The sequence below is a fragment of the Podarcis vaucheri genome (assembly GCF_965113315.1).
Source record: "Podarcis vaucheri genome assembly, chromosome: 11".
Taxonomy (NCBI): domain Eukaryota; kingdom Metazoa; phylum Chordata; class Lepidosauria; order Squamata; family Lacertidae; genus Podarcis; species Podarcis vaucheri.
Genome location: NC_138749.1, coordinates 44,840,585 through 44,863,839, shown reverse-complemented (window position 1 = coordinate 44,863,839; position 23,255 = coordinate 44,840,585). Strand labels below are relative to the sequence as shown.

The window sequence follows — 23,255 nt, the reverse complement described above, 5'->3', positions numbered from 1 at the left end:
TAGATGGGTTACTTTTTCCACAGTGGACAATCATCACTTCCTGTCATGACTACTAGCCATTGACAGACACACACCCCTTCCAGGAATTTGCAGAACTCCCCTTTAAACTACCTAAGCTAGTGGCCATTACAACAGCACCCACTCAAATGAGCAGCTTAATGCAGGCCAGGTATCTGAAGTGCAGAAACACCTGAGATTTCTGATGTCAAAGAAGCACCAGTGATCACAGGAAATTGATGCAGCCAAGAGCTTATTTCTGGAGAAAGAGGAAAGTTTTTCAAGTAGTGAGTGGAAAGAGAAAAGTCACCCAATTAATTGTTGGGACAAAAGGTTACCTGTCATCGTTCAGTTTAAGCCATGCTATACAAGCAGAGGAAGTAAAAAGTGTAATATACTTACATGTTTCCAGATCCTGTTGGAGTAAAAGGAAGAAAGGTTAGTCCAGAAATCAAGACATGTGCATATTTCCATCAGCAAACATAATTCAGTTTAGATTCTCATTACAAGGAAGACTAAGGACTGACTTTGGGTTTGGCCACATTTCTGCTATTCCTGCCACTCCCCCCTGCTGTTTACCACTGAATCACAACAAATGTCAACTGGTTTTTTGCTGCGGATTGTCGTTTGTTCCAACGCAGTGGTAAAGAGTGGGTTTTCCTGGGGAAAGTGGTGGAACAAATGAAAAACCACTCGGACCCATGCTTTCAAGGCACAGGACAAGCAGTATGGGTAAGCCCTTATTACAGCACATTATAAAAATATTAACAGATATCCATCTGTTTGGTGCTTTAATTATGATGGATGATAAAAGGGAAAGATCCAATCTGGAAGCTTTAGGTTAGATAGCCTCACAGTAATTTGGAGCACTGGATCAAATCTAGAATGCGCCCTGCAACCAGCTTCTGTTTGAGCACCACCCAACATTTGCATGGAGGTTGTCACCTGGATCCTGTTATGACCCATAGATGTTCAGGAGTAAACATTTGTGTTTAACTCTGGCTGGGCATGCATTAGTGTGCACTCAGGCCATGGCACTCCTTCCTTACTCACCTGCTGGAGATTCACTTACTGAATCCTGTTTAACAATTGAAAACCTGCCCATCAACTGCTTGGGAAAGGGAGAATCAGGCTGAATCTGGTCATAGAAACATAGAATCATAGGACTGTAGAGTTGGAAGGGATCTCAAGGGTCATCTAATCCAACCCCCTGCAATACAGGAATCTCAGCTAAAGCATCCATGACAGATGACCATTCAACTTCTGCATCAAAAGTGAAGGAGAGTCCACAACCTTCCGAGGGAGTCTGTTCCACTGTCAAACAGCTCTTACTGTCAGAAAGTTCTTCCTGACGTCTAGTTGGAATCTTCTTTCTTGTAACTTCAGGCCATTGGTTTGAGTCCTCCCCTCCTGTTGCTTCTTCCACCTTTTGTGAAATGAAATGGTCAGTGAGGCAATTGAGGAATTGGTTGGACTTTACATTCTTGGCAGAGTTTGAGTTCCAATAGATATCAGAATAGTTGAAGTCTCCCATGGCTACTACATCTCTCCTCACTGAATGCTTGGTAATCTGCTCTAGGAAGTCATCAACCAAGCCTTTAGTTTGGCTTGGAGGTCTATAGCAGGCACTCCCAGTAAGGTTACTGCTGTTTTGCTCTCCTACAATTTTTACCAATGTACTCTGAATCTATCTTCCGTTCTCCAAGTTTTGGATCTCTTCACAAGTGTACATATCCTTTACATATGATGCTACTCTTCCTCCCTTACCGTTTGATCTATTTGTTTTGAGCAGGTTATACCCCTCAATTTCTACATTCCAATTGAGTCCCATTCCATTGGGTTTCAGCAATTTGGTCTGATTTGTTTCTGACCCCAAACACACAATGCATGCACATTTAAATGGCAACCCAACTAAATGCAGTGCAATAGTGCTAGAAATACTTACTTTACTCGTTGATCTAGATTTATACTTCACTTTGTGATCCACTCTGTGCTTAGGCGGCATGAACTTACAGATGAAAATGAGACTTGGAATATTTTATCAAGCAGACCTCAAAAGATGATTGCATGATGCTTTGACTAGGGCTGGAGTGAGTGTTCCAAGCAGTGACGTTGACTACTTTTGCCCAAGTTAGTTACCATAATCGATGTGGGCACCTCTCACCTGAAGCATGGCCCTGATTTCAATTCTGTCCACTAATATCCTGCCCACATCTGCATGCTATCACCTCTCCCTCCTCTAATGTAAATAAGGCCTCACCTTGGGGAAGAGGAAATGGGTAGCATCCTTTGCAAGACATGCAGTAAGATAACCTGTGCTTGTTATCTGTGTAGTTTCAAGCAGCAATGAAATTTTTGCCACCTTAACATAGGGTTTCTCTACACAATGAAAAGGCCTTAGCTATATAGAAGAGACCTCCAAAAAGAGGTAAAGAAAATTCAGTTTAATAAAATACCCAAAAATGACTGAAAAGGGCATTCAGTTTCTCATCTGGAAATGCACGTACCACAGCCAGAAAGTACTTTTATAAATGATTATTTTTTTATTAATTGTGTTTTCCTTCCTTGCTGCATTTTATGTTCTGCATTTGATAAGCTGTTTGTATGTGTGTGCTTGGCCAAATACTCAGGTGAGGAAAACGGCCAAATGCAATAAATTGTTTTACTGCATTTGGGTCTTTCTAGAGCTGCACAGTTGGACACATGGTAATTTGCTCCAGGTCAATCCAGTAATTCATTATTTGCATTCCTTTTTATCAAGAAAAATGTCCTAAGAGAGACATGCTATTGTCTATGCACGTTCAGGTACATCCATTTTTTAGGACTCGCTTGTAATGCTGCAGGCTAGTCCCAAATATGGTCATAACTGGGGCCAGACAAAACTAGAAAGACTTGCTTGGGAGGCGGGGGTTTGTCTTTCATCACATCATTACATGACTAAAGTCAGCAGGCATTTCTAAGAAATAGAGGTGTTCAAATTCATCACCCTGTTTGCCTGAATGGAACACTGTGAACAGATTTGGATTAACTTTTGCTAAATGGGAGGATTTACAGAGGATCCCACTGACACACAAGAGACACATAATATTTTGAGATGCCAATACATTTTGGTCAATGGAGACTTTCTCTTACATGAATATGAATATATATATATATATATATATATATATATATATATATACACACACACTGTATTTTTCGCTCTATAACACGCACCCGACCATAACACGCATGTAGTTTTTAGAGGAGGAAAATCCGTAGGCATGCCACCCGTAGGCATTCCCTCCATAACACGCACAGACATTTCCCCTTACTTTCTAGGAGGAAAAAAGTGAGTGTTATGGTGCAAAAAATACGGTATATGTATGTATATGTATATGTATATGTATACGCTAACCCCACCCGCTTTCATTTAAACACATTTGAAGACTTCTTAAATGGTTTAGAGTAGTATATTAACAGCCCTTTCCCCAGTTTTTAGTAAACAGCTATTTGTCATATATAATCTAGAAGAGCATATAGCATGCAATCCTATGGGATTTTGGAATGGGGTGGGTGGGCATTGGACAGCTGTTATCACCGACGTGCTTCAAAGCCATTACTTTAACAAGTGACTTGGCCAGTTCTTGAGCTGGCATCATGAAAAATGGACATGCAGATTTGGTATAAGTGTTCTAGGGTGTGTGCAAACAGTCTGGAACCCTGCACCAATCACAGACATGTGACCCTGCTTGGTTAATTAGATTAACCGGCATGTAAACTAGCACAGGATTACAGTCAAGGAAAATTAAACTTCAGTACACTCTGTTAAATTAACATTTCATATACTCTCCCCCCTTTTTGCTGCATAGATAGCATGTGAAATTAGATCTTGTTGGAACGACAATACAAAATGAGCTCAGTTTCCAATAACTGAAGCATTTTCAGCATTGGGATAAAAAAAGTATTAAGAGTTAGGAATGTTAACATCAAAGTGATCAAGCAACTATGTGCAGAAATTAACCCTTTTATTATATTGTATATTGTAGTAGTAAAGTTTGTTGGAAGTGCATGAATAAAAAGTTAGTGAAATTACAGGAGGAACAATCTATATAGCAATAATAGGTGCATTCACTGTGCATCTGAAAGGAAAAAAGAGAGAGAGAGTTTTCACTCATTTTGGCCTAAAACTTTGTGTTCAGGTTTCCAGAATTCTGACATCAGAACCCAGATAACACTGATTAGAACCATAAGGCTTTACAATAAAAGCTAAAATATTGACCATATGATGGCAAAAAGTCTTTATTTTGTGGTTATATTATTCTCTTCTAGCTACTCTCTGATGAGGTGGGTGGTGCTGTGGAGGATGACCTCCTTCTCCGAGACAAGGACCTCGATCGTTCTGCACTGTAGGTCACATGCTTATCATAGTTTTGTATCTGAGCTTCAAGGAAATCCCTTTGTTGTTGGCTGATTGTTTGGCTAATCAGTCCGGGGAGAGCTTGAATGCTACCAATTAATGTTTCCAATTTTGTTTCCAAAGTAACAATCCTCTTCTCAAAGTCTTCGCTTCTTTCGTTTAAGTCAGAAATCATATCATACATGATGTTTTGAGTCTGAAAGAGAAAGGGAAAGGGAGACGCGTTTGAGCAAGCAAGGTTGTTCCGCAGCAATTCAAACACTCATTGCTTAGAAACAGGAAAATAGCAACACAAACTGTGACTTCATAAACCAGCAGCTTCACAAACAACTAGCACGAACCAGCTTCAGAAAGTGTTTTTATTCCAAGCTTTATTGCACAGGTGCAATTCAGCTGGAGCTTGTGATCCCTTAGTGGCGCACTTTTGAGATTTCAAGCAAACAATGAGATGGGTTGGAAAACCCTTCAGAAATCCGGAGATGCAGAAATGTGACTCAGTTCAACAAATACTCTTTGTAGCAGAAGCTGAAAAGCTTCTCTATCCACAAATGGGTTCTGTTAGACCAGTTATATGCTTTCAATTTCCCTCAACATTTACAGTAAAGAGAGTTTCATCTTTCTAAGGAGCACTGCACACATTATGTAGTGGCAAATGTGCTTCGCGCACTGTGTGTCAATCCAGTATCGAGCTGAGGCATATCTCAGGTCCCTGAGATGCTTAAATCAGGAGATATGTGGCTGAAAATGTGCATAGCCTCTCCAGTGCATAGGCAGAGCATTTTAGTTGCAAGTCATACAACTTTAATGTGTAAAGTGGCCCTGAGACTCCACTCCATTTTGGCAATTTGGATGGGAACAAGGAAGGCAGCATTCAAAAGCCACTTATAAAATCTAGTCCCATTTATTTGTACACTCTCTTCTGTTCCTTGTCACCTGCTCAAAGAGCATCTCCTGTCCCAAGGCCGTGTGAGTAGTTTCCCACAGCTAGACTGAGCTTTTGCTTTCCTCAAAGAAGCTAAACCATTTGTGAATGTTGACTTGTCCCCTATGATAACAGAAGGAAGTTCACTGGAATAGGCTTATAGAGCTTGAGTTGGCTTTTTACCTTAAACCTTAGCAAAACGATGAATGTCAGTATACAAAAGCAAAATGCCAGTACAGTATACAAAAGCAAAAGCCGGTGTTGTTACACTGACCTTTGCCAAGTCCACCAAAGTGTTTGCCTGATCGTTCAATTTCCTCTGTTCCATTTTAACACTTCTTAATCTAAAAGATTGAAAATCCAAGTCAGATAACAATTTTTTTTTGCCAGCTCCTCAAACTTGAATACAGCATGCATCTAAACAGATAACTGCATGGACAATGTCTTGAATACTTTGTGTACAGTCATAACTGGTTATGTGTCTGGTACAATGAAAAAAAAGCATGCTTCCTTAACACCGCAAAAAAGAAAGAAGAGAGCAAGAAAATGTGATGTCCCCGAGACTACTAATTGCCATGGTTAACGCTGAATTCAAAGTGGGAGGTAAGGATTTATTCATAGTGTATGAAAGAAAGCCAAAACATTCCTTAAAGCTCCAGTATCCTGGCAAGTAGGCATAGGAAGTAATGAACGACAATTCAATCTCCTTATTATTGCCTGAGTAATCATTCGGCCTCTTCCATATGCCTACATGATTAGATACAGGTATAAGCCCTCTTCAGTCTGAAATGGATTAGGTTAGGAGGTGTTTGAACCTGATGAAAATACAGTGATAAGTGAGTTCCTTGTTAATTTTTAAAAGCTTTTATCTGACCAGCAGCTAAATAAAGAGCATCATTGTTAATATATTAGTTTCACAGTCCTCAGTGTTGCTGACCTGGAATACTTTTAATTGTTTTCAATGTGCATAACAGTTTTCCTTGTTAATTTATTACTTTCACAGTCCTCAATGTCTCTGACTTGGAATACTTTTGTACATATGTGCATAGCAATTTTCCTAGTAGGTTTGGTTGGCCAGTTTATCTGTCCATGATTAAACCAGAACACTATGAAGTATTGTATCTGTATTAAAGAGCCTCATGGGTATAGTTTTCCCCTTGGTGCCCAAGTAATTCCATTCATGTTAATCAGCTGAGCAGGGTAAGAAAGAGAAAAACAAGATGTATTATTCTGAACTGTAGTATGAAAATGTGTGTTGGTTTAAGGGTATATGGCCAGTGACTGTTAAGGGTATATGGCCAAAAGACTGTTAATCTTTCCCCCCTCTCCAAATATATGAGAACAGAAAAGTTTTAAATCTGTAGTACTATCCATGTAAAGTCTTGATGCAAATTGTGAATCGGCTATATTGGTGTAAGTGGCTTCCTTCCTCTTCTTCTTTTCTTAAGGGTTATGTGCTTCAAGGAATAAAACAGTCCAATGCAAAATTCTCTATTTATACCAAAGCACACACCCACACCAAGAGCTCCATAATAGCTTTCCCATTCATTTCAAGGGAAGAGGCATCTCTCCATGCTTTTTCTTTTGTACAGGTAAATCTGTTTTGCTGAACTAAATGTAGAGGCCTTACAGGCTGGGGTTGCTCTCTGTGTATTTTGGACATGGATACTGCCCCCCCCCCCAGGATGTAGGCTTGTCTCCTTTATAAAGGCAGTCTATCATCATCAAGTTACAAAGGCAATGAAGGACTTTGTGTGTCCAAGGCAGCAGGATGTTGTGTGGTCAACTAAGTGTGTGAGAACGTTATTCAGTTCACAACATGCCCATGATCTCATTCAAGAAATGAAGCTACCCTGAATTTAGGCATTAATCTCATGTGGTTCCTCTTTCCAGGTCATTGTCCTAAACCTCATTAATAATTGGAATCCGTTTATTTATTTAATTTTTTTGTGTTTGTCCTGTATCAGCGCCATTGCACCCATTGTCTTATTCGCCACTGATAACTCGTGAATTTATTCCCACAGTTTATTTTAAAAGATAAAATAAACTGTGAGACGCGGGTGGCGCTGTGGGTTAAACCACAGAGCCTAGGACTTGCCAATCAGAAGGTCGGCGGTTCGAATCCCCGGTGAGCTCCTGTTGCTCGGTCCCTGCTCCTGCCAACCTAGCAATTTGAAAGCACGTCAATGTGCAAGTAGATGAATAGGTACCGTTCCGGCGGGAAGGTAAACGGCATTTCTGTACTCTGCTCTGGTTCGCCAGAAGCGGCTTAGTCATGCTGGCCACATGACCAGCTGTACGCCAGCTCCCTTGGCCAATAAAGCGAGATGAGTGCTGCAACCCCAGAGTCGGCCATGACTGGACCTAATGGTCCTTTACCTTTACCTTTATTTTAAAAGAAGCTAAAGGTGGTTTCTTCACAATCCCAGAATCCAGTTGTTTCAGGATTCCCTCTTAAAGCCCACCCCTTCAGCACTGTGCATTCAATCTGATGGGGTGAATGAGAATGAATGGGCTTACCGCTGCAGTCACACGTTCAGCATTGTTGTGGGGATGTATGAGGGGCACTCAAGCTCACATTTTCAAGAGGAGGAATAATGTATGTCCAGAAACACATAAAATTATTAAGTGATACTGTGACCCAGTTCTCTTAGCCAAACCATGGCTAAGTGTAAATGAGCTGTCCTGTTGCTGTTCCACTACCCAGAGCTAAGCCATGGTTTGGCTGAGCATTATGCCTGATTCTGGGCTCATGGTTTTGCTCAATCACACAAACTATGATTTGTAGCCAAGGTTTAGATTTGGCTTATCATTTGTCAGTGTCGGATTTAGGACAGTGTGGGCGGTTCCCCTGCACAAGTCGCCAAGCCATGGGGATTAATAACAATAATAGTAATAATTCTTATATGTATACAGGTACCTACTGAGAAGATTGATTTTAAAAAGGAACTGTACCAAAAGGAATTATTGTGAAAATAAGAAATATTTTTTGGGGGGTGCCAAATCTTGTCCTTGCTCAGGGGACCATATTACCAAAGTTTGCCCTTGCATTTCTAGTTTGTCTTGGAAGCAAACCTTGGGCCTAGCTTTAGATGTACTGCTAAGCCAATCAATGGCATAATGTTTGCTAGCATGGCAGCAGCAAGAGTGGGGAGGGGTGAAGTGCCAGTGATTTTTCCTCTAAGGACACACATGTTCACTCATTCATGCTTAGCCATGGCTTGGCTTACTGTTATGTGTAAAGAGGATCTATAAGGGACAACGCTGAAAGAAATCAAACAAGAGTGCTGGTCTGTATACATCAGACGTGTAGATTTGTCTGTATAAGCTTTTGAAAGTATATTTTAGGTCATCAGTTATCTTTGGAAGAGGGAAAGCCAATTAGCAACATTTTAGGTTGAGCTTTCTATCCTCCTTTCCCTCCCTATATGAACATTTCGAGAAATATGGTAAATAAATGGTATAATTTTTATGCTGATTATTTACCTCTCTTGCAAATGTATGTTGATAAAGAGAGATTTGCATCTTCAAGATGTGTATATCAGCCTTGGTTGTGACTTAGGTGGAGCAAACCTTTTTATAAAGTGATCATTTCTTAGCTGCGACAGTCAGATTAAAAATGATACTAGCCAGATCTTTCTCTGAAAATTAAGAAATATTGATACTCTGATTCCTTCCTTCCGAACTTCACTTATCACAGAAGAAATTCATGACTTTGGATTGCAGTTCCACAGCAGCAACCAGACTATTGAAATTCACAAATAAAGTATCCATTTGTTGCATGCAGACAGTGGTAAATTCTGCAAATTTGAAAGGAACAGCTCACACAACTTACTTCCGAGCTCTATTTTCATTGTTGAAATAAAAAGACAAAACAAAAGAAAAGAAACTGTAAAATTGACTAAAACAAATTAACACAAGGGATGGTCTTCATGTGAGCGCAATGTGCTCTGTTATGGAGCTTGTAGTTCATACATTTTCTCCATAGAACTCTCTGGGTCAGCAATTAACAACTCAAGTGCAGGACAGCTTTATACTCTCAGTTTCTATACCACATTTCACCATGTTTTGAAAGTAAGCAGCGACGTTTCATATGTTGTGGTACAAGCAGACATTAGCTGCGTTCACGCATCACATTAAACCATGCTTAATTTTTAACTATGGCTTAATGCGAACAAGCAGCATGCTGGTGGAAGTCCCTGCTTAACTCCTCCCCTGCTCTTGGGTGTGCTATATTTGGGGGAATAAAAAGTCGAGTCTTGGCTAGTCGTATTATCCAAACCTAGGCTTGTGGTTTGTTTCTCCCAAACAAACCATGAGCAGTAAGCCAATAACAAACTTTGGCTACCACTTGCGGTGTGTTTAGAGCCACAAACCTTGACTCGACACATATTCTGAATTCAGACACATGTGTTGAGTCAAGGTTTGTGGCTTGTTGCTCCTGACATAGCGTGGCCAAGAGCAGGGGAGAAGTGACAAATGAACTTTTGAGCACTGTGCACTAGAATGCTGCTTGTTTATGTTAAACATTTAACGTCACATTTTATTCTGGCTGGAGGGATATCAGTGGCACCTAAATACCTCAGCCCCCTTCCCACATGCCATCCATACATGGGAAGAATTGATAGCTGAAATATTACCAGGATTCTCAAAAGTTAAGAGACTTAGTATTGGTACATTTTATTTCCATCTTCCCTCCCAACATCAAGTGTTGAGTAGGCTAGAATTAACCTTTAAAGGGGGTCATTAAGGGGAGTTAAAGGAAAACATATGAATATGTGAATGAAGACTATCACCATGAATCAAAAAGGAGAACTACACAGTTCAGCTAGAAATAGAAAATCAAACTTATCATTCTGAATGTTAGCATCCAACAGGATATGACTGGTTCCATTCCCCTATTTTGCTAGAATACAATTTAACCCCCTTTGTTTGACTTGGGAGGTCAAATGACGCAGGACAAATGAAAATTCAGAAGTAAAACAGAAACCTGACTCTGCATAACAAGGAAAGGTAGCCACTATGGGAATTACGTCATTTAGTTTCTTACTCAATAGTAGGTGATGAACAAATATTTGCAGTTCTTTTTGAAACTAAAGGGATAAAGTTGCATCACTTCCTTTGAGAACAAAGCTCTAGCACATCAATTGGCAAATCCACACATATTTTTGAAAGTCTGAATACTTCTAGCAAGGGACACATAGAAAGTAAGGTCAGAAGACAAAGCTAAATCACATATTAAATTAAAATGAAGACAAGCACCTGGTAGATAATAGCTACCCTGCCCCATGCTTATTAGAAGCCATATTAATGTGAAAAAGGACTATTCCATGAAGACTGATGTGATGCTAGATCACAGTAGGGCAGGGTGGGAAACCTGTGGCGTTCTAGGAGCTTTTGGAATCTAATTCTCATCAGCCACAGTGAGCATGGCCAATGGTCAAAGGGTATGGGAATTGTAGTACATAAGCTCCCTATCCCTGTTGCAGAGGTTGCAGTCCAATCCTGAACATGTACACTCAGAAGTAAGAATCCCACTAAATCACAATATTGTAATACCTGGTTTCAGCTCATTTTGTAATTCACTATCTCAGGAACCCACCCACACGCCCCCCCTTTTGGTAGAAACAGCTTTTCTATAGACAGCAGCATTTAACCTCACATCTTTGCTAAACTGAACTAATACTCATTGTGTACATTTTATTTTATAACTTAAGCATAGTATGTAACCATTAATGAGTTAGCCCTTAATGAGTTAGCCCTTTTCAGATCCCTCCTCTGAAGCAGAAAAGGAAATAACATTACTGCCATTTAATGCGTTCAAAGCAACAGCGAAAGAAGAGAAGCACGGTTAATTTATGAAACTTATTTCCTCCTCACTTTTGGTGTAATGGGTGACTACAGACTCTATAACATAAAATTCACGACCCCTGGGCTCTGTACACAGACCTCTGTGCAGGGAACAACCAGAGATTCCACGTCTTGTGTTAACATCAGGTGTGGAAAAGAAGAAAGTAGGAAGAAAAACGAATTGCTCGCAATGAGCCTTGTTTGGACATGATACTAAACCATGGTTGAATGAGCTACAGTGAACCTTGGGACTGTTATCCCTCTTTCACTTTCTCTAAGCTTTCACTTCTAGCTGTTTGTCTTGTTGGAATTCAGATGATACAAACTGTTAATCTTAACCATGGTTTGTTGAAACAAGCCAACTTCAAACCACAGTTCACAAAGTTCGCTTGTTTTAACTAACCATGATTAAGATTGACCACAGTTTGGGGTTAATACAGAATGAAAGCAGAGATTTTTTAATATACTCCCTGCATCTGTGCTGGAGTGGAGAGCACATAAACCAGATGCTTGCTGCAGTTCATAATGCTAAGCCATATTTATTTTGCAACTTCTTGGAACTGGCTCTGAAGTCTTTTTCTTGTTATTATAGTATTGGGTCTGTCAGGATGATCTAACTTTACTGATTCCCCACTGTAGAATGATTAAAAGCAATATACACCATGTGTATTTCAACTCAGATTCTGAGGTTCTGATCTACACTTCTGAGAAAGGACCTCTTTCACGGAAGTGGACCTCTGCTCCCATTTTCATTACACTATATCTCTACTGCTAGTTCACCAAGCTCCATACTCCTTGGCCATTTCCTCCTCCCAAGAACTCTCTATGTGCGGCAGAGGAAGGGTGTGAAGAAGAGAAACCTGCAGCAATTAATATCTGCCACTAGTTTTATGTAGCCCAATTTGTGGCGAGCTCTTCCTGCTCTAACATAACAGTGATTGAGCACTCTCCCAAGTCAAGTATGAATGAGGAATCAGCAATGCTTCCATTATATCTGCAAGGAGCCTGCGGTTTCCAAAGATTAGCTCGTATCAGGAACTAATTCCCCCACATACCCTAAATGAATAGACCATAAGGTGGCTAATTTATTGGGGTGCCAAAATGAAGACAACTATCCCACCATTATCTTTTCACCAAGTGTAAATTTGCTGCAGTAATAACATTGATTTTAAAATGAACCAATCATTTCAATAGGAAATGATTACATTCTTTACCCATTACCTAAAATTGGCACAGTAGTAGAACCTACAGCTTGCAATCATTTTAAAAAATGGTAAAAAATATTATATTAAACTTATATATCACATAATAAAATAAGGGGCTATTGACTGATGGTGAATATAGTAAAATATTCTTTTGTCAGCGGTTTGCACCTGCCAGAAAAATCACAAGAGGATGTTATTGATATTCAAATCTATTTTGCAATACGTACTAGATTCATTCTTATTCCAAAATATCATGTGTAGGACGCTTTAGCAAAGAAAATCTATATTCAAGGAAGGGTGGTTGGATCACACATGAAGAGTCAGGGATGTGAAAAACTTGTTCATTTGTTTCCACAACGTTTCTGCTTTCTCTTCCCCTGGCCTTGGAAATCCACGGAAACTTCATGAAGAGTCTAAGATGTCTTTCCTTCTAAAAACTGTATGTATAATCTGTATGTGAATTAGATTGTGCATCTCATTTCATATCCATCTCGAATGCTATTGTTTCCCATCAATGAGATGGGGATTCAGGGACACACTGAGATACATACAATGTTTTCCTCCCACACCCTTGAGATAAAGTGAACAGAATCAGGCAGAAGGTGGATTTGGGACAGCTGCCTGTACTGGCAGAACAGCAACATCCACACTAGAAACTGAACCTGCCAGATTAACACAGCATCCTGGATAAGGGGGAAATAGACAAGCCAAAATGGTACTTACTGGTGAATAGCTTGCAAGAATTTGCGCTGATGTTTCCTTACTTTTGCATGGTCTATCTTTTTCACCAGCTTTGTATTTTTATAAATTAACCATGTTTCCCTGAGTACATTGGCAGCTGCATTTTTCACCTGTTTTAAAAAAAGAAAACACCAGGCTGACTGAAACAGCATTACACATCCCTATGAGTCTTCCCTAGAACATGTTATCTATCATAAATATTTACAGGAATGTCTCCTTCTGAGACCAGGTGCTGTAGAGAGCTAACGTAATAAGAGCACAACTGTCTAAATTCTGTGCCTCTGTTTGGCACTTGAATTAGTGACTATCCACACCTAGCATCTTGGGATTTCTGGTTCATACATTATGACGCAGTAGGTCTGATTAACATGCTGACCCCCTTCTCTTCCCCAGTGCCCATGCAGGAATTGCCCTTCTCTCCTGCGTTGTCATGGAACATCTTTTTCATAGGCAAGAAGAGGAAACATACTTGACATTTTGGATCATGGCTTTATATAGCAGGGTTGCCAAAAGTTGTTAAGCTTTTTTGCTAAATCTTTTTTTTTTAAAGGTGAAGTTTTGGAGCTATCTTTAAGGAAATTTGCAAAAATCCCGACTTGCCATACGGACGGATTTTCCTGGATATATATATAATATTTTTATTTATTTTTTTAAAGCATGTGGTTAGGATAAAACTGGAATGCCAAATAGACAAGCATTGCTTCTCACAAGATCATTTTATCTGATCAGCACTCTGAGAGTACATTTCCACCACAGCATCAGGAATTGTTAGACACTGAATGCCAGTTTTGTTTTGTTTTGTTTTAAGTAGATGAGCAGTTGGGTTGAAGGACAACTAGTCTGCTAGTTTGTCACTACAGTCATATCTCATTTTTCTTCCGTGATGGAATCAAGGCAGAAAACGTAACACTTCCTCCGAAGTTTCACTTCCAGGCACTGATCAGTCCCATACCTACTTAGATTTACTAAGACTGGTTTATCACAGACATAGGCAAACTCGGCCCTCCAGATGTTTTGAGACTACAGTTCCCTTCATCCCTGACCACTGGTCCTGTTAGCTAGGGATGATGGGAACTGTAGTCCCAAAACATCTGGAGGGCTGAGTTTGCCTATGCCTGGTTGATCATGTGCCTTCAGCTCATGTTCCAGGACCTATTCCACATATTTGCTTCTGTTTTGCTATTCCTTAAGAGAGACCTCATATCTACCACCAGTGGACAAAATACTTAAAGCTGACATGAAACTTAGAGATTCAATAATTCAGTAGCATCTTTCAAGATCTATCCCTAGAACTATCTGTGACTATGGTGAAAAACAAAGCAAAATATTTGCTTTTTATTGAACATACAAAAACAAACAAAAAAAACACACATTATGACTTACTCTTTTAGTTAGCTGGGTATCCATCATGAAATTATGCACATGTTTTTCAGCTTTGGTAAGTTCTAATTTCCTTGCTACCACAGCTACCACCAGTGCAGTGCAACCAGCACCCTGGAAATAGCAATAAAACAAAAACCAAAGAGTTGTAATACCTTATTCCAATAATGGTCACACTATTGACGAAACAGGAAAAGAAAACAGTATGTTTACACAAAAGAAGTACATTTGTTTAGTGCAAAATGATATAATTTGATTTTATCAGTGTCTCTGCAGTTGGGAAGAAATTCAGTGTCATGTTAAGGCAGTCATTCAGTCAATGCGAGCTTTTCAGTTTCCCAGATGGAATTATCTCCGCTCTTCTCCTTCCACATGCTATTCTGAGGGTTCTCGCAACCCAAACCCCCCCCAGAGCCAATTTTGGGTGGCACAGAGGGTAGCAGGGAGAAAAGCTGTGTTGCACACACACACACAAAAAAATATTCCAGACAAGACTCATCAGGTGAATCCCACCCTCAGTAATATCACACTTTAAGAGTTACTTTAATGGCACGTTCAATCGCTTCCAGATCATCTGCAATTCTTCTCCCTCCTTCCCTCCACAATGGCCTGATTTGCATAGTACATTAAGTGAAACCTTGGTTAAGCGTGAATGCACAGACTCCCGTAGAGGCGCTTGTAGCTACTTCACTCTTCCCCATCTCTTTTTGCTGCCACACCATGTTATGCCTTAGTATGTCATCCCAACCCATCTGGTTAACTTCTATCCAGACTAGCCATGAGTTGTAACCAAGAACAAACCATGGTTTGTTGGAGCCTGTATGTTCACGCTTTTGCACTAAGCCAAGGTTTGATGTGCAAACCAGGCCACTTGGTCTCACAGGAAGAGAATCTTCTTGCTCCAGGAACAAAGGAAGATAAAGCTGAAAGTACTGTCAATATGTTAAACAGCTCCCCACTAGTTCTCCACAGGCATTAATATTCTTTAGCTGGGAAACTAAGGACTGCAAGTTACAGATATCCTGTTGAGGGCAAAAGAAGTTGGGACTTTATAGGCCATAGACAAAGGGTAGTATAAGAGATGTGATTCTTTGAGCAGCCGATACATGCAATGGGGGTTTGGCACTGGATTGGATTTGGATTTGATATCCTGCCTTTCACTCCCTTTAAGGAGTCTCAAAGCAGCTAACATTCTCCTTTCCCTTCCTCCCCCACAACAAACACTCTGTGAGGTGAGTGGGGCTGAGAGACTTCAGAGAAGTGTGACTGGCCCAAGGTCACCCAGCAGCTGCATGTGGAGGAGCGGAGACGCGAACCCGGTCCCCCAGATTACGAGACTACCGCTCTTAACCACTACACCACACTGGCTCTCTGACACATAAACATCAGTTCCTTATTTGATATTATAAGTTTTCAGTTTTCTCTGCTAGTTATGAAAACAAACTAGGGAGACTTAAACAAGTTGCATCATTAATATCAGTGTTAAAACACTACTTAACATTTACATTATAGCAATAATGAGCTTAACTAAGCCAATTTATAGTGAACTGATCAGTGTGTCTATTAAGGAGGGCAGTATAATTATATTAGGAACAAATCTAATAAAAACAGAAGCCTGTTTAAACTTTATCTTTGGACTTTAATAAAAGTCTTACCTAAAATCTAATTAACCCATGGAAAGTGAAATATTGTACAATCTGCCCTTTGCTCTACCCACAAGGGGGAAAGGCTTACATTCCATTAGTAACAGTTTATAGGGATTCTATACATTAAACATTTATTGACATTAATATTTGATCTGTATTGAAATACATTGCAGCTCTACAAATCCTTGTAAAGATGAATATTTGGGATGCTCTTCACAAGACTTTAATGAACTTTTCCTCTATAAGGTAAATTTATCTCATGCACACCCTCACAAATACATTTATAAAAACATAAACAGTAGAGAGAGCCCAGGATAGAACCCTGTGGTACCCCATTTGAGAATTCCCTCAAGGCTGACACAGAGTCATTACTGAGCACCCAATGGGTATGGTTCTTCAACCAGTTGTAGATCCACCTATCTGGAGTAGCATCCAGCCACTTTTTACCACTTTGTCAGCAAGGAAGACTGTCAACTGCCGAAATCAAGCTATATTATGTCCACGATATATTATGTCTAACCCCTTTTCAGAGCCTGAATGAAACCATGTGAAATAAAACAGCCTAGAACATCTAGGAGAGTCTGTCATGGGAAGAAGATGTGCATAACAAAATACTGTGAGTCTTTCATCAGGATCATATACTTACACTAAGGGATTCTCAGCACCTGTAGTAGCAGAGATCTCAGCCTTTGGAACCTCCCCCCCCCTCTCTCTCTCACACACTGGTTTTTCTAGAAACCACCTACTTTTCTTTCAGGGACTAAATCCACCTCCTGTTTCCTGGCTGAACAATGTTGCATAGAAACTAGTTTCTGGAAAGAAGGGATTGGCACGAAGCATTATGTAGCTCTTTTTTAAAAGACAAATGAATAGCTGCACTTTTGCTTCCTGAACTATTGTGTCCCCATTTTCCCAACAATACAAGCTCTATTCTGTCTTCCGTATACTCTGCTTTCCTTTTCAAGTCTACCCTCTCATTTTTAATAGGGGGAATCATACCTATTAGTACTGGATCAGAGTCAGGGCAAGTATAAATCCATTTTTTTTCTGGAAAAGCTTAGAACAAACTGTGATTCATGATATAAAGAGGTTTCTTTTTTAAAAAAGAAAAAAGTCAGGCCTCCATAAATGTACAAAAGAGCTTCAAAACACGTAAATTATTTTTGAACTCCACGGCTCCTCCCTGCTATACACGGTCTGTGCAGCATATTCTCCAGAAGCTTAACCATTTCCAACAAATGATTATATGCTACAGCTGGTACTTCAATGACTAATTAACCTTCGGAGAAAGAAAGCAAGAAAGCCTTTGTTAAAATGTCACCAAGCTCACAATGAATAGAGGGAACATCTTGAGATGTCTAGGCAAAGACCAGTAGCTAGGAGTCCTTTAACAAAACACAAAATATATATATATATAAACAAGGTACAAGATTTGGTTAAGCATGGAGATTTGGCTTAAGATGATTCATTTGTCCACATGCTAGTGTAAGACAAATCAGGGAGCCACACTGCTTAGGTCCAGAACTAAAAAGTACAGCCGACTGAATTCAAAGCAGGAGGAAAACAATCACAACTGTCTGCAGAAAATCTCACACTTCTATAGCAGTTTGGTTCTACAGCTGTTCTCATGCTGCTGCTTCCACAGCACATTGTGCAAGAAGCAGAGCATATCCAAATTTACTTGCACTTTCCTCGTGAAATGACACAAAACACCCCTTCTTCTGTGGCTTCTAACTGTGGAAGGGCACTGCTGCATCCAACTCAGAATTTGGATTCAGAGTTGTGATTCAGTTTCATTTTTATGTGAGGCACGGAATAGTTCTGATATTTACTAAATCCTACTTTCCCCCTTGAAAATCCAACACAGGGATTATCTACATAGGTACACATAAGCTCACAGGCATTCCCTGGTTCCCACAGGGTAAACCCCCACTATACACACTGAAGTTTGACTTGACAGAAGTATTATGTTGCACCCAATAGAACAAGCTGCAACGTCTGCTTGGTTGTGTGTGTGGAGGGGCAACAGTTTCTCCAGTTTGCAGATGGGCCCAAAATGGTTGGCAGCCCCTGATCTAATGGAACATATAAAATACGGCGACAGGAGTTAGCCACTTGCGCAGAATTCAAGACACAACAAAGGACGACGGAACTAGTTTAACTGAGAGAATATATCTGTCTGATATACATGAACATGAACCCATAATCCTAGTTGTGATCTGGAATTGCCATTCAAACAGAGTTGTGGAGAATAGCTTTGGCTATTCTTCTACAGTTCTTCATGTCAAATTGTTGTGAGCAGGGATTTTCAACCTGATGAATATGAAAGAAAAGAGATAGGCTTCTTTGTGTTTATGAAGAGTTTGTTTGTCTCAGATTAGTTCTGTCCTATGTTATAATAATAATAATAATAATAATTTATTATTTATACCCCGCCCATCCAAAAGAATATTAAAATACTATAATACATCAAACATTAAAAGCTTCCCGAAACAGGGCTGCCTTCAGATGTCTTCTAAAAGCCTGGTAGTTGTTGTTCTCTTTGACATCTGGTGGGAGGGTGTTCCACAGGGAAGGCGCCACTACCGAGAAGGCCCTCTGCCTGGTTCCCTGTAACTTGGCTTCTCGCAGTGAGGGAACCGCCAGAAGGCCCTCGGTGCTGGACCTCAGTGTCCGGGTAGAACGATGGGGGTGGAGACGCTCCTTCAGATATAATGGACCAAGGCCGTTTAGGGCTTTAAAGGTCAGCACCAACACTTTGAATTGTGCTCGGAAACGAATGTTATAAATCAAGCAATGCTAGGAGTTGTTTCTTTTTGTTTTGCAATGTATTTCTTATCAATAAAAACTTTGGTGTGGCGTGAGCACTTTTTTATCCTGAAGGTGTGGACCAGAGAAGAGTTTGAGAACCAGTGCCATAATACAAGTGACAGATCTGATTCTTTGGCTTGGCTTGCATGTCTCATTTATGTATAGTTCTTTGCTACTGTATATTGCTCATTTACATACAGTGGTACCTCAGGTTACATACGCTTCAGGTTACAGACTCCGCTAACCCAGAAATAGTACCTCGGGTTAAGAACTTTGCTTTAGGATGAGGACAGAAATCGTGCTCCAGCGGCGCGGCAGCAGCAGGAGGCCCCATTAGCTAAAGTGGTGCTTCAGGTTAAGAACAGTTTCAGGTTAAGAACTAACCTCCCGAACGAATTAAGCATGTAACCAGAGGTATATAAAATCAGTGAATACATTTCAATGTATGCAACTTCAGAATGAGTAACATGAAATATCATTTTCCATATCCTGAGTGAAAAAAGCATTTGGGTTTTCAATAACTCTGCCCAGCAAACTCCTTAAAGACTGCAACAATTTGGACAAATTTTAATTCTTAGATATTCTTTTAATGCATTTTTTACAGGCCAATACAGCTAGTTTTCCTTTTTGAATGACTTGGAGAGTATTGAATTCAGCCATTCAAAAACAGTATCCTAAACTGGAAGAAGAGGATTCTATAGCATAGGGAAATGGGGCTTTATTTTCTGAATGTAATTCCCTTCCAGCCACTAGGAAAAGCTACTTAATTTGACTTCAGTTTACTCTTTTTTAACCTAGTACACTACCTAAAATTAATCTCCAGCTCTGAAAATATAAAAATTACCACATTTCCCTATGTGTGTTTTGCTTAAAGCTACAGAACTGCTGGATTTTATATCTGTTAAAAAATTGGGAATTGGCCAGTGTATATTTGTCTATTTCTTCCTCTTAGGATCTCTAGGTGCAATCTAAAAACAGCAAAGCACCTAGAAGAACTTTATATGATAAAACTGCTATCTTGTCCTACACTTCAGCTAAAGACCAATACCAATGTAAACTTTATGGTTTCAACGAAAAAGCAGCCTTCCTCCCCAAAAAAATTTCCTTAACACCTAAGCCTGATAAAGGGCTTTGAAGAACTCAAAAGTTTGATCACTAATTTGTAGCATTTTGCTGAGGTAATAAAGGTATTTCCCTGCTATGATTTGTTTTTCTTATGGCCCAACACAGCTGCCTTTGCTTCTCTTCTTCCTGATAGTTTTTTTTAATCCCCCAAAAGATATCTGTTTTTCAAAAGTTTTGCTTTAACTGTAGTCCCCACCCTCTTCCTTTATTTATATTATATTATTTATAGTTATCGATAATTTTAAAAACCTTAATAAATTAGCAATAAGTAGGAGATACTTTTTTTTTTTTGCAAACATCTGTTGCCTATCAGTAAGACACACACTTCCAGAGAGCAAAATGAGAGAGCAGTCAAGTTTGAAAGTCAACTGGCTACACGTTAGGTCAGGGTTAGGCAACCTAAGGCCCGTGGGCCAGATCCGGCCCAATCGCCTTCTCATTCCGGCCCGCGGATGGTCAGGGAATCATGCATCTCTGGATTATTTGTGCATCTCTGGATTATTTGTGGGGCCTGTCTGGTGTTTTTACATGAGTAGAATGTGTGCCTTTATTTAAAATGCATCTCTGGGTTATTTGTGGGGCATAGGAATTCATTCATTCCCCCACCATATAGTCTGGCCCACCACATGGTCTGAGGGACAGTGACCCGGCCCACGGCTGAAAAAGGTTGCTGACCCCTGCGTTAGGTACTCTCCTTCATGACTCTCAGGAAAACACCACTGAACTCTCCCGCTCCTTCTAGATATCTCAAGCAGTTTTGAGTTCAGCCAAATAAGAGGCGGATGGCTGTCTTTGCCCACAAAATACTCTTCTATACTTGCCTGTGCCTGGGAGAAGATAGCTGACCCATTTCTTGCTCATTTCCCTTGGGATCCAAAGAAGAAGGAAGTAGGTCCGCTTTACAGACAATGATGGGAAATTTAGTTCTCACCAGAAAATGCACAACAATCCGCCTTCTCCTCTGAATAAAATGAAAGGCCTGTAAGAATTTAAATAGACATTCCATTCATTCTGGGATCCCTAGGTGGAGAGCCAACCGAATGGGCCAGTTAAAAAAAGCGCTGCGGCTAAAAAATAATAATACAAAATTCCAAAAGAAGCAATTATTGGAGGAATGAGAGCAAAATCCATTCCTGAGATAGGTTTTAAGACAAGTAAGACCACCTGCAACAAGAAGCTGCAGCCTGGAAGTAACAAACAGAAATGCATTAGGGGGAAATGTGTCACCAAAAATGTGTATATTAGACAGAACTGGATACAAAAAAAATAAATGGGCATTTTAGGTGCGGGAGCATGCAATATCTAAACGTGCTTGGGCCTTGCTGACTTGCTGTTCCATGGGCAGAGGTGTCATAGTAACAAAGGTACCACTACAGCAGATAGAAATCTGAAATCCGGTATACAACATGGGTATAATGCAGTGCAAACTACTTTTTAATTCTCTTGCTTAGGGAAGTCTGTGGCATGGCAATGACTAGCACAAGTAGTGCCTTAGTTTGCTCAGAGGTTGTTGTGCTGCCCATGAGCAAGGAAGGCATAGACAGGGCAGAAAGTTGGGGAATTCTCCACTCCCATGCTCAAAGCAGCCTCCGACTGAGAGTGAGAGAGACTTTCAACAGTGAATCACATCTGACTGGAATATTTCTATCTACGATCTTTTTAGACTTCTAAGGCAGTGGAAATACTGCTATATTGTTTATGTTTCACTGGTATCTACTACTTTCCCTTTCCTTTTTCAATTATTCAAGTTTTTATTACATCAGAAATTTTCAATTGGCCTTTTCTGAACCTTCCTAAAAGAAACGTATAATTCAATCCCTTATTAGCAAAGCTAATTATGTTGTTGATACCAAAATAATTTACATAGCTCTAAGAATTGAACATCCCCCTCCCAGAAAAAATGGCAGCCATTAAGCATTTTTTCTCAGTCGTCAAAAAACCACAAAGGTATAGAATAAGTTTTTAATTTCTCCACAATACAGAACTTGGTCGAAGTCACTGAAGCTTCAATGCTACGGTCCCTGGGAGAAAGTCTCAGGGACACGGGATACCTTGGGTCCTACTTGTTAGGATATAGTTCCGTTCCACCTTAAAAGGGAACAGGCTGTTGTGTGTCACATGCCTGTTTACTTCCAGCTTCTTGCTGGGAACTTCCGTTTGTATGTAGCTTTTTTCTGGCTGTTTTTTCCTGGACATAGAGGAGAGCAGTCATGTTTTTCCTTTGATCTGAACAACGTTGAATAAAGCTGTAAATATGCTCTCCTGTATGCATCTTTCATCATGGAGACTCTGCTGAAAGGGTGTGCACGGGTCTTGGAATGTCTCTGAGGCTCGTGTCGCTAATTGATTGATGCTGTTCCCCAGGAGACCTGTGATCGTCCGGAGATAACTGGGGGCCTGCCTGATGCCCCCGTCTCCCTGGCAGTAACCCAACACTACTCTCTGACACTGGAGACAGAGCTATGAAAGTGAGAGTGATGCCGGGTCCCCACTCTGAGCCCAAACAACATCAGGGCTCCGATGTCAGCATGGGGCATGTGGAGAGGATGTTCAGGGACAGCTCTGGGGCAGTAGGGGGCATGTGGTGAAGGGCACTTATGCAGAGGCACCAGCTTCTCCGGAGGATTGGGGGCCCTAACGTGATGCCACGCAACGGCCTCTGAATATTGAGGGGGCCCATCCCCTTAAAATATATATATATATTGGGGGCTGAAACTGCCTCGGTCCCTAGGAGTTGGTGTGCTTGCACTTATGGAAAGGAGCCAAATTGTCTGGGTTCCCCAGCACTCCCAAAGTAGGGAAAGACCAGCGGTTCTCAACCTGTGGCTCCCCAGATGTTGTTGGACATCATCCCTGAGCTCTGGCCTTGCTAGTTAGGGATGATGGGAGTTGTAGTCCAACAACATCTGGGGACCCACAGGTTGAGAACTGCTGATTTAGACCATCTGTGTGTGGAAGACTGCAAGATTAAAACACTATCATTTGCAGGAAGTCATCACATCACTTCATTATAAGGCATGTCGGTGTGTACTAAGGGTGGGTGAGTCTGTCAATTTCTGTTTCTTTCCATCGCTCATTTTTTCCAGTCTTGAGTTCAGTTTTCCACATCAGTTTGCAATTTATTGATTTTTTAAAAAGGCCTCATGAAAATTCACCAGCATTTTCATGTGAATGTCTCC

At 40.4% G+C, this 23,255-nt stretch overlaps 1 protein-coding gene across 2 annotated transcripts in view; it reads right to left on the bottom strand.

The window, feature by feature from the left end:
* Nucleotides 1-3,987: 3,987 nt before the first annotated feature.
* KCNN2 (potassium calcium-activated channel subfamily N member 2) overlaps nt 3,988-23,255 on the bottom strand; it is a 91,178-nt gene continuing 71,910 nt past the window's right edge. For both annotated transcript variants that reach the window (XM_082191567.1, XM_082191566.1), the window contains 4 exons: nt 14,498-14,608; nt 13,097-13,224; nt 5,593-5,662; nt 3,988-4,592 (listed from right to left, as the gene is read on the bottom strand). In XM_082191567.1, the coding sequence (XP_082047693.1) occupies nt 4,305-4,592; nt 5,593-5,662; nt 13,097-13,224; nt 14,498-14,608 (597 nt within the window). In that variant the 3' untranslated portion in view covers nt 3,988-4,304. The remainder of the gene's footprint in view (nt 4,593-5,592; nt 5,663-13,096; nt 13,225-14,497; nt 14,609-23,255) is intronic.